Source organism: Scleropages formosus, chromosome 3 (assembly GCF_900964775.1).
Source record: "Scleropages formosus chromosome 3, fSclFor1.1, whole genome shotgun sequence".
Taxonomy (NCBI): Eukaryota; Metazoa; Chordata; class Actinopteri; order Osteoglossiformes; family Osteoglossidae; genus Scleropages; species Scleropages formosus.
The window spans coordinates 34480733-34493215 of record NC_041808.1 but is presented as its reverse complement, the minus strand read 5'-3'; the positions used below and the strand labels follow the sequence as shown (position 1 = coordinate 34493215).

The window sequence follows — 12483 nt, the reverse complement described above, 5'->3', positions numbered from 1 at the left end:
GACTCAAACCCCAGACCCACCGGAAAGCAGGACTGTGGTCCAACCCACTGCGCCACTGCGCCACCACACCTCCCTGCAACTCATTACATGAAAACTAAGTATTTTACAAGAGAAACTCAAAATGCAAATATATGCATGCTTATTTAGACTTTAGTTTGCAGAGTTGCATGCTTCCACTGATATGTTTCTAAACTTGTTAATTGTCAGAATATTAATGATCCATGTGTGCTTTCGAATAACTCTGTGCAGCATGAAAGAGCACAGTCATGCCAAACTCACAGATTCTTGGCCACACTTGATTAGGAGACCAGGATCAGGTGCAGCAACAGTATTGAATGAAATAACAAGGGACAGGAATTCATTGCACTGCAGAGCTCAGACACACATGGTTGTGGCAGCTGTAAAAGATCCCTTTTTGCTTTATATTATGTTTTTTTGTGCATCTGCACTGTTTATTTTTTAAAAAAAAGCTTCATAAATCCACCCCACTCTGCTTCATACCTGGTAATTGCCCTAAACCTGCCATAACTGGTGAGCCACACCCTATTTGAAACAGGTCTATTCAGCATGTGGGAGAATAGTATTAGGACATTAAATAGTTAATATTTAGCTGGCTGCTTTTACACCCTTCCTGGATCAGGGCCTTGGTGTGGCGGAAGGGCTTGCGTGATCTATCGATCTCCAGAGTTATGTCATCTTGAGGTTGGTTCTCTCAAGGAGAACAGGTCTAGAGCGAAGATCAAGACTAACATGATCCAAAAACCTCCATGTAAGCAGTAAACATGAAAATATTGACCCTGCTCGAAATAGGGTCACCAGGACCTACCCCTGGAGCCAGGCCCGGGGGTAGTGTTCCTAGGCGAGCGTCTGGTGGCCAGGCAGCCCACATAACCTGGCCACGTAACCTTCTGCCTTTACAGAAGATCCACAAAGACATTGGTGAGCAGGCAGTTTCATTAGAACTCAGAATACCTAATGTCATTGATCTCCAAGTGTGTATGTAAAATAAACATTTATGACCAGAGCTTTGAATAATTTATCAAACTGTGCAGTACTTCCATAATCTCCTGAAACACAACAAAGAATATTTATGTGATTGTGATAGTTATTATTATAACTATAAGGAGTAGACCTTCCACCTCATCTAGAAGACTGGCAAATTGCCCCCACAAGGTCTCCGTTTCGAAATGTTTAACTCACTTGTGATTGCAGATGCGTGATTCTAAAGTAGTTACTTTCCACCACATGAACCAATGTACATCACACGAGTAGCTGCATAAAACTTTATTGAAATATTGACGATTCCTAATCACATTCCTAATTTTATATATATATGTATACAGTATAGTACATTAATATTTATCATGTTTATTACAGTCCTAATCTCATTCATAAACAACAAAAGAACTTCAGCTCTCAGACTGTTCAGTAACAAACTGCTGAAACCTAACAAAGAATGCAATTATTTGTCACCTTCCTTCTGATTCGAAACATTGTTTTACCCATCTCTACTTCATCCCCCAGGTCCTTTTTTGTGAGTTTCTTTTGGTTTCACTCACCTATGATCCTTGTAAGCAGCACCCACAATGTTGTGTTATTGTAACTAAGTAGCAGTGGGCTGCAGTTCAAATTTACATGCACTCAGTTTCTTGGGTGTGTAAGTAAGGCATGTACACAAGAAAATTTGTCAAAACCTGCTCATCAAGTATGAGTACAAATGTCATCAGGCATCTTAATGCCAGAACTTCAGCAAGTATCTTCACAATGCTGAAAAGTTTTCTTACTCTTCTTACAATTAAAACTCAAAATGGGATACTTGTATCTGAGAAACGCTGCACTAGATTCCAGGTTTGTAGATTAAATCGCTAGAGCAGTGAGGGGTCACCAAGTAATACAGTGGTCAGAGCCTTCATCTTGCAACTGAAAGACATAGGTTCAGATACCCACTGCCGCTGCAGTAACCCTAAGCACATTACTTACTGAGTTGCACCTGTAAGCTGTAAATGAGTAAAAGTGAAAGTATACAAACCTAACCTTGCTAGTTACTTTGGAGAAAATTCTCAGCAAAATTCATGAATCTAAATGTGATTTCAGAGCTGCTATGTATGTGATGCTCTTGAAAACCTCTTCTTTCTTACTCAGCTTTTTATATGTTTGTCTTATCTCACTTCATGTGTCTGAGTTAATATGTCATGGAAGGTTTGTTTCTGGACTCTGTAAGGACCGATTCTTTGTATTCCTGCATGCTGAACCACTTCTGCTGGAAGGTGGTCGAGGAGGCCACTACAGAGCCTTTGATCTGAAGAGAGTAGTTGTGCTCAGGTGGAGCCAACGCCTATATGAAACAAAGCAGGTGAAATTGCTCTCACACATGACATTATCCCTGAATAAAGCCACGCTTAAAAAAAGTAAAATAAATACCTTTCACTGTACTTTTTGCCAGGCATTTTATCATTTTTCATCCTGTATGCAGAGCCAGAAACATGGTGAACATGGTGCTACCACCCTTCAGATAAGATCTTACAATGCTGTGAAAGCTGTTTACACCTCTTGACATTGAACTTGATTAGATTGTTGTGGAAGTTATATTATTAAAGGAATGCAATCTGAGAGATGACACCGATATTGTTTTTATGTCATTTCTGATGTGCAGAAGATAATGAAGACAATTTACATTCACAGAAAGTATTCAGTAGTTTCCAAAAAATGTTTCCAACACATACATTACACATTCTTTTTAATCCCTTTCTTCCATAAACCTCTCAAAATGATGAGAGGTTTGGAATTTTGAATTTCATTTGGAACCGTGGATATTCAGATAAAGTTTTATGTAGCTACATGTGTGATGAACATCGGTTCATATGGCGGAAAGAAAGTAATTGCACTTAAGAATCACACGTCTGCATCTATGTCTCTTTCTCCTAATGTAATGAACACATTGTATTTTCTATGAGATGTATGTCGCTTTGGAGAAAAGCATTTGCTAAATGAATAAATGTAAATAAAAATGAGCCAGAAGAGAGGTTAAAGACTTTACCCGTCAGCTAATTTTCCTACCCACCACACCTATTTACACAATGAATCATATAAGTGATTTATTTAACATTCTTCAGGTTAATATTTTACATATACATTTTGACCCAGGGGGGCACGGTGGCACAGCATGGGGTGAGGTGGGAGGAGAGAACATGGGTTCGATCCCCACTCAGTCTGTGTGAAATTCGCATGTTCTCTCTATGTCTGAGTGGCTTCCTTCTACATGCTCTGATTTCCTCCTATAATGCAGACATAAGATTAACGTGGATTTGTAACTCTAAATTGCTCTTAGAATGTTATATAGGTAAGTGACTATGTGCAGTGGTGCAGCGGGTTTGGTTGGTGCCATCTGTGTGGTGAGTCTGGGGTTTGAGACCTGCTTGGGGTGCCTTGTAAAGTATCCTGTCCTGGATGCATCCCCTACCCCCCTTGGCCCCATGACCTGTGTTGCTGGGTAGGCTCTGGCTTGCCGCAACTCTGGTCAGGAAAAAACGGTTGTTGCTAATGACTTGACTTGTGTGTGTGGATGGCTACCCTGTGATGGACCAGTGTCTTGTCCAGAGTACCCCCTTCACTCTTGTGACCAAAGATCTAACTCTGCTCTGGGTAGCTGGTTACTGAAATTGGATAGATGGATAATTGTATGTAGCCTAGTATACAAGCTTTAAATTGGAAGCTATCTTGGACAATGCTGAATTGCCTACTAGACTCACCAGGCAAATCAAGACTGTTGAAAACCTTACTTTAGAGAGAAAAAAATAAAGTCCAAATTCAGCATAAAATTATGTTCCAAAGAATTCTCTGCTGCAGCCTTTGTCTTTTAGTGTCTATTCTCCGACTGACTCCCTGATGCATGTGTTTGCAGTGACCCTGTTTAAGTGTGTGATACTAGCGAACTGAGGCCACAGGAAACTGGAACCACACTGTTTGGATATCAGTCACTGACTGGGGAGAAAAAAAAAAAAAAAAAAATGGCTTCTCAGACCAAAATAAAATGTTCTTCTCATTTTAAGCAGGCTTCAGGATTGTATATTTTCAGACCATTCATGTATTGTCTGTTGGTATGCATCTGTCTATTTTTAAAAACCACTTAAATCATACATGGGTCAGAAAGGCAAAAGTGATTTTGATCCTTTATTCTAGGAACCAGGGACTGAACAGCTACTGGCCAGTACATCAGCAAGGCAGTGTGCACCATTCTTGTGATTAAATTTAAAGTAAGGCAACATTTTAAAAAAAAAAAAAAAAAAAAAAAAACCCCACTCTCCCCCATCTCTTCAATTTCATTACAACTAAGCATGCTAAAATGTACAAGCCATTGATAAGTTTAGTAGCAGAGGGGGCACAAATGTCACAAATTTGGGTTTTACAAAAGGTGGAAAAGGGGGTGCGTCAGTGGGATGTGTCGCCAAGGGGATGGTAACAACCGAGAAAAGTGACTACTCTGCAGTACACCTCAGTTAGTCCCCACTGTGATAAGAGAGTATAATAGGAAAGTTGGAAAGCTGGTTAAGAAAATGAAAACAAGGGGATATTTTTAGCAGATGTGTGTGGCAAAAGATCAGAGGCTGGCTCATTCAGAAGCATTTGCGGTGGACAATGGAGGGTCCAGACTCATCGTACTCCTGCTTGCTGATCCACATCTGCTGGAAGGTGGACAAGGAGGCCAGGATGGAGCCTCCAATCCAGACAGAGTATTTGCGCTCTGGAGGAGCAATTATCTGGAGGACAGGAGAAAGCACAAGATTAACATTTGTCAGTTTTCACTGTCAGCCCAGAACAGAGGCAGGTGAAGGACATTCCCTTCACTAATCCTGACCCACATAGAGATCAAGGATTGAAAGAAAAGGTTGATAAAGTCCTGTGTCCCAGGCAGCTCATGCGTGAGTATGTCAAATAACTTCATATTACAATAGCGGTGTTGAGTGTGTATTAGGGTCAGGAAATACAGGTTGTATAATTCAAAGTTGGTCATGTTGTGAATCCAAATTATAGTTTATTTTTTTGCTGTTGGGCCAACAGGTTGAACAACGGTTACAGCCACACACACACACACACACACACACACACACACAGAAACCGCTAGTCCCAAGCAGAGCTGCGGCAAACCGGAGCCTAACCCAGAAACACAGGGCTTAAGGACGGAGGAGGAAAGGACACACCATAGGATGGGATGCCAGGCCATTGCAAGGCACCCCAAGCAGGACTCGAACCCCAGACCCACCAGAGAGCAGGACCCAGCCAAGCCCGCTGCGCCACCACACCCCCCTGTGGTTACAGCTATCAGCTTGCAATTTAAACACGCAAATTTGAATTTAACTGCCCACTGTCATACCACAGAGGACTATACATTAACTGATCTGCTCCAATAAAAGTTAGATAACTAATATTATTCTAGTATGCAAACCTTACATTTAAGGTGCTTTTGAGAAAATCAGATAAAGTGAACAAGTACATTTGTAACAGAAACCAGGAAAGCTTACCAGTTAAAAAAATTTTTTTTTTTTTTTTTTTTTTTTTTTTTTACAGATAGTATTAGGATACATGTAAATATGCAACCACTCAATGCCAGCAACCCACTTTGATCTTCATTGTGGGGGGTGCCAGAGCGCAGATCTCACTCTGCATTCGGTCAGCAATTCCTGGGTACATGGTAGTGCCTCCTGACAGGACTGTGTTGGCGTACAGATCCTTTCGGATGTCCACGTCACACTTCATGATGGAGTTGTAGGTGGTCTCGTGGACCCCACAGCACTCCATACCTATGGGGTGGACAAGGATGAAGGGAGGATTTCAAATCCTAAGAAGCTAAATACAGAGACTTGGGGTTGAAAAGGATCGAGCATTAAACACTCAACAAAAAGTAGTAATCCTTCTTATCCATAAAAACAAGACATTGATGAGCAGCAGTTAAAGAGCTGTTCAAATATAAAAACAGCTCCATACAACGGATATCTATAGCGGCAAAAACTTCTACATAGTTAGACAGGTAGTCCTCAAATTTGATCCCAAAGGTGGTTACCAAGGAAAGAGGGCTGGAAGAGGCTTTCAGGGCAGCGGAAGCGCTCATTGCCGATGGTGATGACCTGTCCATCAGGCAGCTCGTAGCTTTTTTCCAAGGTGGAGGAAGTGGCAGCAGTCATCATCTCCTGTTCAAAGTCTAGTGCCACATAACACAGCTTTTCCTTAATGTCCCTCACAATTTCTCTCTCAGCTGTTGTGGTGAAGCTGTAACCACGCTCAGTTAGAATTTTCATGAGGTAATCAGTGAGGTCACGGCCTGCCAGGTCCAGACGCATGATAGCATGAGGTAGGGCATAACCCTCATAGATGGGCACAGTATGGCTGACACCATCCCCAGAGTCCATCACCACACCAGTGGTGCGTCCAGATGCATACAGGGACAGCACTGCTTGGATAGCCACATACATAGCTGGTGTGTTGAAGGTCTCGAACATGATCTAGTGCACAAAGGAGAAACCCAGACATAAGACTCAGCACTCCATGCTCTGCACTGCCTCTGTAAATGGAAAGTTTGAGTTCCAACAGTCAATATCCTCACCTCAGGCAAGAGCACCAGTGCAAACACTTTTGATTTCCAATATCATATCCAGCCCTGTATTTAAATGAAGCTCTGTGTGGACTACTAATCTCAACAAGGTCTTCAGGATTTCCTGGCAAAATTTAGAAAGGAACTATCTTCTATGGTGCTATAAGGAATATCCTCACAAATCCCAAGACCATTGTCCTTACTGTGAAGCCAAGATGGGTCCATAGTCCTGGATTTACTCTTCTTTAAAAGGGTTTACATGGTCCTGAACTTTTCTGTTCATCAGTTAGCAAGGAATGAGTGAAAAACAAGAACTGAGCCTTTGTATCTCTTCCCATCAGGCAGTCTTAGACCTATATGTTTCATGGAATTTAAAAAACTCAAAAGACATCACTGTCAAGAAGCCAGGCTAAAGGGCTGTTACCTGGGTCATCTTCTCTCTGTTGGCTTTGGGGTTCAGGGGGGCTTCAGTAAGCAGGACAGGGTGCTCCTCAGGGGCAACACGCAGCTCATTATAGAAGGTGTGATGCCAGATCTTCTCCATGTCATCCCAGTTGGTGACAATGCCATGCTCAATGGGGTATTTCAGGGTCAGGATACCCCTCTTGCTCTGAGCCTCATCACCAACATAGCTATCCTTCTGTCCCATACCAACCATCACACCCTGTAGGGAACAATATGGTGAGCAGGATGTCTAAAGAACAGAAGCAGGTGAGAGAAAGCATTCGGGACGCACCTGGTGCCTGGGACGTCCCACAATGGAGGGGAACACGGCACGAGGCGCATCGTCTCCAGCAAAACCTGCTTTGCACATCCCAGAGCCATTGTCAACCACCAATGCAGCAATATCTTCATCAGCCATCCTGTAAAGATGTTGGATCAGAAAACTCTGCACCAGTAAGGGCAGCATTATGTCAGCAGCATCTGACATTTCTGTGCAGATGCTCATTTGCAGTAGTGTTTCTACTCTGCAGAGTGCAGGACTTTTTCAATAAAACTATGCCTTGACACAGTATAAAACAGAAACTGCAATTTCCTCCATTCCGATGTTACTTATCATGCAATAACTAAATGAATCTGTCTATATTTATGTATATACATAGTATATATATTTATTTATCAAGCACTGAGAGATGCGAGTCACCGAAACCGTGCCCTGCTCTCAGACAGACCCAGCACAGACCATGGCAACGCATGCTTATAAACTTGACGTTTAAAACCGCAAAGGTGAGGCGTCGCCAAAGAATGTTTAAAAAAAAAAAATTTTAACAGCTCCACTTTGCACCCCGGCTGCAGCAGCGTCACCGCGAAGCGCTAGTTACTCACTGAGAATCTGTTACTCGAACAAACAATGCTGCATCAATCATGTATGATTAAATTTTTTAAAAAAAAGCAGTAGACTAGTGCTAACTCGGATTCATAGTAGAGCAGGACTCTAATGGAATGTAAACATTTAGGCTAAATTTTAGTTTCGCGCGTTTGAATTTAAATCTGCTACACTGCAGAATCTTTAAGTTAAAGTACACGTGACGTGTGTGTGAGGGCGCAAAACCACGCGCCTTCTCCGCGTGCACTGATGTGATGCTCTTTACCTGTGCGATAGGCGAGTCTTGTCCCCCCACCTTACACGGCTAAAATAAAGATGGGAGGGAACGTGGAGTAGACTAAGTACAGCTGCACAGTGCTCTCGCCTCTCCCGCCGTCCAGCTGATAGGCCGCCACCGCCACCTCTCCCGCCTACCCCGGTGCCCTCTTTCCGGCCGCGGGCCAACGCAGGTTGCCCCCCACCCGTTCACGCGCTCGCTCCAAATAAGGGCATAAAAACATGAAAGGACCCGGATTGGACACCAAGTGTGTGCTGCCGTTACGGTTGACGCACAGCCCGTGCGGTTTTTCACGGTCTGTAACGGTCTGGTTCATTTTTTTTTTTTTTTTGGATCCCTGCTACCCAACGGTATAATAAACGGTTTATGGAGAGTGAGCGCTAACACGATCTTTATTATTAACAATAATTTCTAATCTATTATAGCGATACTGGGGGGTCCTGCTCTCCGGTGGGTCTGGGGTTCGGGTCCCGCGGTGCTCTACGACGGACTGGTGTCCCGTCCTGGGTGTGTCCCCTCCAGCCTTGCGCCCTGTGTTGCCGGGTTAGGCCTCGGTTCGCCGCGAACCCCGCTTGAGACAAGCGGTTTCACACAATCAGTGTGTTTGTGTGTGTGGATTATAGTGATATGAGTCATTGTGCATATGATATGGTTCACTTACGTCACTGAAGTCATCAGTTTCTTTAAAAAATCTTTCCCACGTAAAAAATATCACGTAGAATTAATTAAAATACCAAAATAAAAAGAATATATTTATACATAGGGGGGCGCAGTGGGTTGGACCACAGTCCTGCTCTCCGGTGGGTCTGGGGTTCGAGTCCCGCTTGGGGTGCCTTGCGACGGACTGGTGTCCCCTCCTGGGTGTGTCCCCTCCCCCTCCGGCCTTACGCCCTGTGTTGCCGGGTTGGCTCCGGTTCCCCCGCGACCCCGTATGGGACAAGTGGTTCTGAAAATGTGTGTGTGTGTATTTATACATTGTATTTGCATGGCAATGATGACAAAAATACTGCATCCATCCATCCATCCATTTTCAATAACCACTTTCCTCCTGAGTAGAGTCGCTGTGATCCGGAGCCTATCCCTGAAGCAGTAGGCACAAGGCAGAGAAGGATACAAGCTGGACGAGATGAAAACACCTACATACGGTATTTCATATTTGTAATAGAAATCATTTCTATCTTAACCTGCAGTTATATGTTAATTCGTTCATTCATTATCAATAATTGATTGTCCAGTGGGGGTGCGGTGGCGCAGTGGGTTGGACCGCAGTCCTGCTCTCCGGTGGGTCTGGGGTTCGAGTCCCGCTTGGGGTGCCTTGCGATGGACTGGCGTCCCGTCCTGGGTGTGTCCCCTCCCCCTCCGGCCTTACGCCCTGTGTTACCGGGTAGGCTCCGGTTCCCCGTGACCCCATATGGGACAAGCGGTTCTGTAAATGTGTGTGTGTGTGATTGTCCAGTGCAGGGTTGGGGTGGTCCTACGACTAAAAGCATAAGATAGAATATTCCCTGGATGGAATCATTTTGATGATTGGGCTCAGTTTTGTATATGATGTTATGGAATAAAGTTGACAAGATTGCTGCCAGTGTTTTTCATTCTGCAGAGCACGTGGACACTGGGCTGTTAGAGGTGCCATTCATAAAGAACGTTTGACCTTTGATAATCTTTATTTATCCTGGTGTACAACTATTCGGGATATATTTAAGCTTTATATGATTTTTTGTGATTTTTTTACTGACAAAGCACAAATCTAAATTGTGATATTGTAAAATAAAACATTCAAGTCTTGTCCGGTTGGTGGAAGACTGGATCCTTTTCAGGACAACTATCTACAGAGCCGCCATGAGTTGACATCGACTCAACGGCACCTAACAGCAACAACAAAATAAAACATTCAGTGGTGCCAGATCCTCTCCATGTCATCCCAGTTGGTGACAGTGTCATGATCAGTGGGGTATGGGGTGGGTCAGAAAGTCACTTTGGAAAAAAACTTCAGCTAAATTAATGAATGGGACAGAAAGAAGAGACTAAGAGCATGAGAAACACAGATATGTGAAATGCTCACAAATCTCACCGAATACTTGGTACATCTCATGATAGATGGAAAGACAGCACAGGGTGCAACTTCCCTAGCAAAATCAGATTTGGACATCCCAGAGCCACCGTCAACCAGTGTAACAATACTGTCATCGATCACCCTATAATGACACAGGTATTGAGTCAGATATGAAGGACTTCTTCATTGGATTTAGCCACCTTATACAGACAGGAATTAAACCAGGGAGTTCAATTCTCTTTGCAATTTAGCTATTTTGAATAGTTGTATACCTTGAAAATTCATTGGAGCCTTCTGGAGTGAGAAAGAAATTTTTGCTGCTGCCATTAATTTTACTCTATCCTGAATCACTTAAGAGAACCATCACTGCATGTCTGAAGCATTAATGTCTTCTAAAAACATGCAGAATAGCAGCATGATAACTTGAAGATGCAGAGGGAAGAACGATCAATGTGTACTTTTTGAAGAAATTTAGAAATCTGAGTCACCTAGTTAATGACACTGGCCCACATATTGAAATCCAGACTAAAGACTTACATGTTTACTGTGGTAAATCTCTAGGCAGTGTAACTCCAGTTGGCTGTGGTTTTTCCCCCCTCTGTATTAACCTGTCTAATCTCCTTAAGCCATCATTTACTAACAATTTCTTTCTTGTAGAGCATTGTTTCTGTCACGTGGAACCGAGGACGCGGGGTCGGCTGGACCCAAGTGCCGGATTGGTCGTCGGGAACCAAGGGATCAGGCAAGTTCTCGTTGTTGGGGACGGGCGAAGAGTTGGTCGATCAGCAATCAGGGTGAGAGCGAGGATCTAGGGACGAGGTCAGGGGATGACGTGAAGAGTTGAAAGCTGGGAATCAGAGACAGGAAGCAAGGAATGATGAAGAACCAGACATAGCGCAGGAGGAATGGTTGTCTCATTGAGATTCCGCGATTGTACAAGAGCTGAGGAGGGTCTTTTAAGGGTGCATGTACTGATTGGTGTCTGGTGCTTGAATGGTGTCAGGTGTTGTCGAGTGTGATGCGGGCATGGACGTGACAGTACCCCGCCTCCCTACAGTCGGCTCTAGCCACCCTACGACGTCTGGAAGGAGGGCGGCCTCTGGGACACGGTGCTGACTTATCCAAATGGTCCCGATGGAAATCGGCAATAAGGGACGGATCGAGGATATCGCGAGCCGGCACCCAGCTGCATTCCTCAGGGCCGTACCCCTCTCAGTCCACGAGGAAGTACAGGTCTCCACCCCTGCATTCGGAGTCAAGGAGAGTGCAGATGGTGTATGCCACCTCCCCATCCACTTCCACTGGAGGGGATGTTGGGTCGCCTGGAGCTTGGAGCAGGGTGGTACTGTAGGGCTTGAGATAGGAGACATGGAATGTGGGACAAATGTGTAAATGAGGAGGCAATTACAACCAGTATGTGACTGGGGTGATTCAGTGAAGGATCTTGTATGTGCCTATAAACCGAGGGCTGAGCGTCTTGAAGGGCAGTTTCAGGCGAATGTCCCTTATGGAAAACCATACCCATTGCCCAGGCTGGAAAAGCAAGGTGCGGCGGTGTCGGTCGGCCTGTTGCTAATACCAGTGTGCGCTTTGTTGTAGATAGTCCCGTACCGCTCGCCATGCTGCCTCGCTGTTCAGGAACCAGTTATCCACAGCAGGGACCTCAGAGGAACCGGGGTGCCAGGGGAACAAGGGAGGCTGGTAACCAAGGACACACTGGAAAGGGGACAGGCCTGTGGAGGAATGGGATAGCCTGAGGAAGGTATCCGGACGTGAGGCTAACAGACACTCCAAGCTTCTGCCAGAATGCTCTCCATACCCTGGACACGAACTGAGGACCCCGGTCGGAGACAATGTCTTTGGGCAATCCGAAGATCCAGAGCACGTTCTGTAAGAGATACTCAGCCGTGGCCAGGGCAGTAGGGAGTCAGGGCAAAGGAAGCAGAAGACAAGACATAGAAAACCTGTCCAACACCACTAAAATCATTGTATTACCCTCAGAGGATGTTAACTCTGTCAGAAAGTCCACTGCTACATGTGACCAAGGCCTGGTTGGGACCAGAAGGGGTTCCAATAGCCCTGCAGGTTTCTGGTTCAGGGTCCTAGCCTGGCCACATACCTCGCACGCCTCCATAAACTCCTGTATGTCCTCCCAAAGAGAGGGCCACCAGTACTTCTTTTCAAGCAGGGCCAGGATCCGTCAACACCCTGGGTGGCCAGCAGCTGGGGCGTGATGCACC

General features: G+C 44.6%; 1 protein-coding gene across 1 annotated transcript; it reads right to left on the bottom strand.

Moving 5' to 3' along the window:
• Window positions 1-4278: 4278 nt before the first annotated feature.
• Window positions 4279-8321, bottom strand: LOC108922518 (actin, cytoplasmic type 5-like). Its single transcript, XM_018732709.1, has 6 exons — window positions 8179-8321; window positions 7323-7449; window positions 7011-7250; window positions 6059-6497; window positions 5617-5798; window positions 4279-4757 (listed from the first exon to the last, which is right to left on the bottom strand). Exons 2-6 carry the CDS (start codon window positions 7446-7448, stop codon window positions 4614-4616), a joined length of 1131 nt encoding a protein of 376 aa, XP_018588225.1. The 5' UTR covers window position 7449; window positions 8179-8321; the 3' UTR covers window positions 4279-4613.
• Between the last annotated feature and the right edge of the window lie 4162 nt (window positions 8322-12483).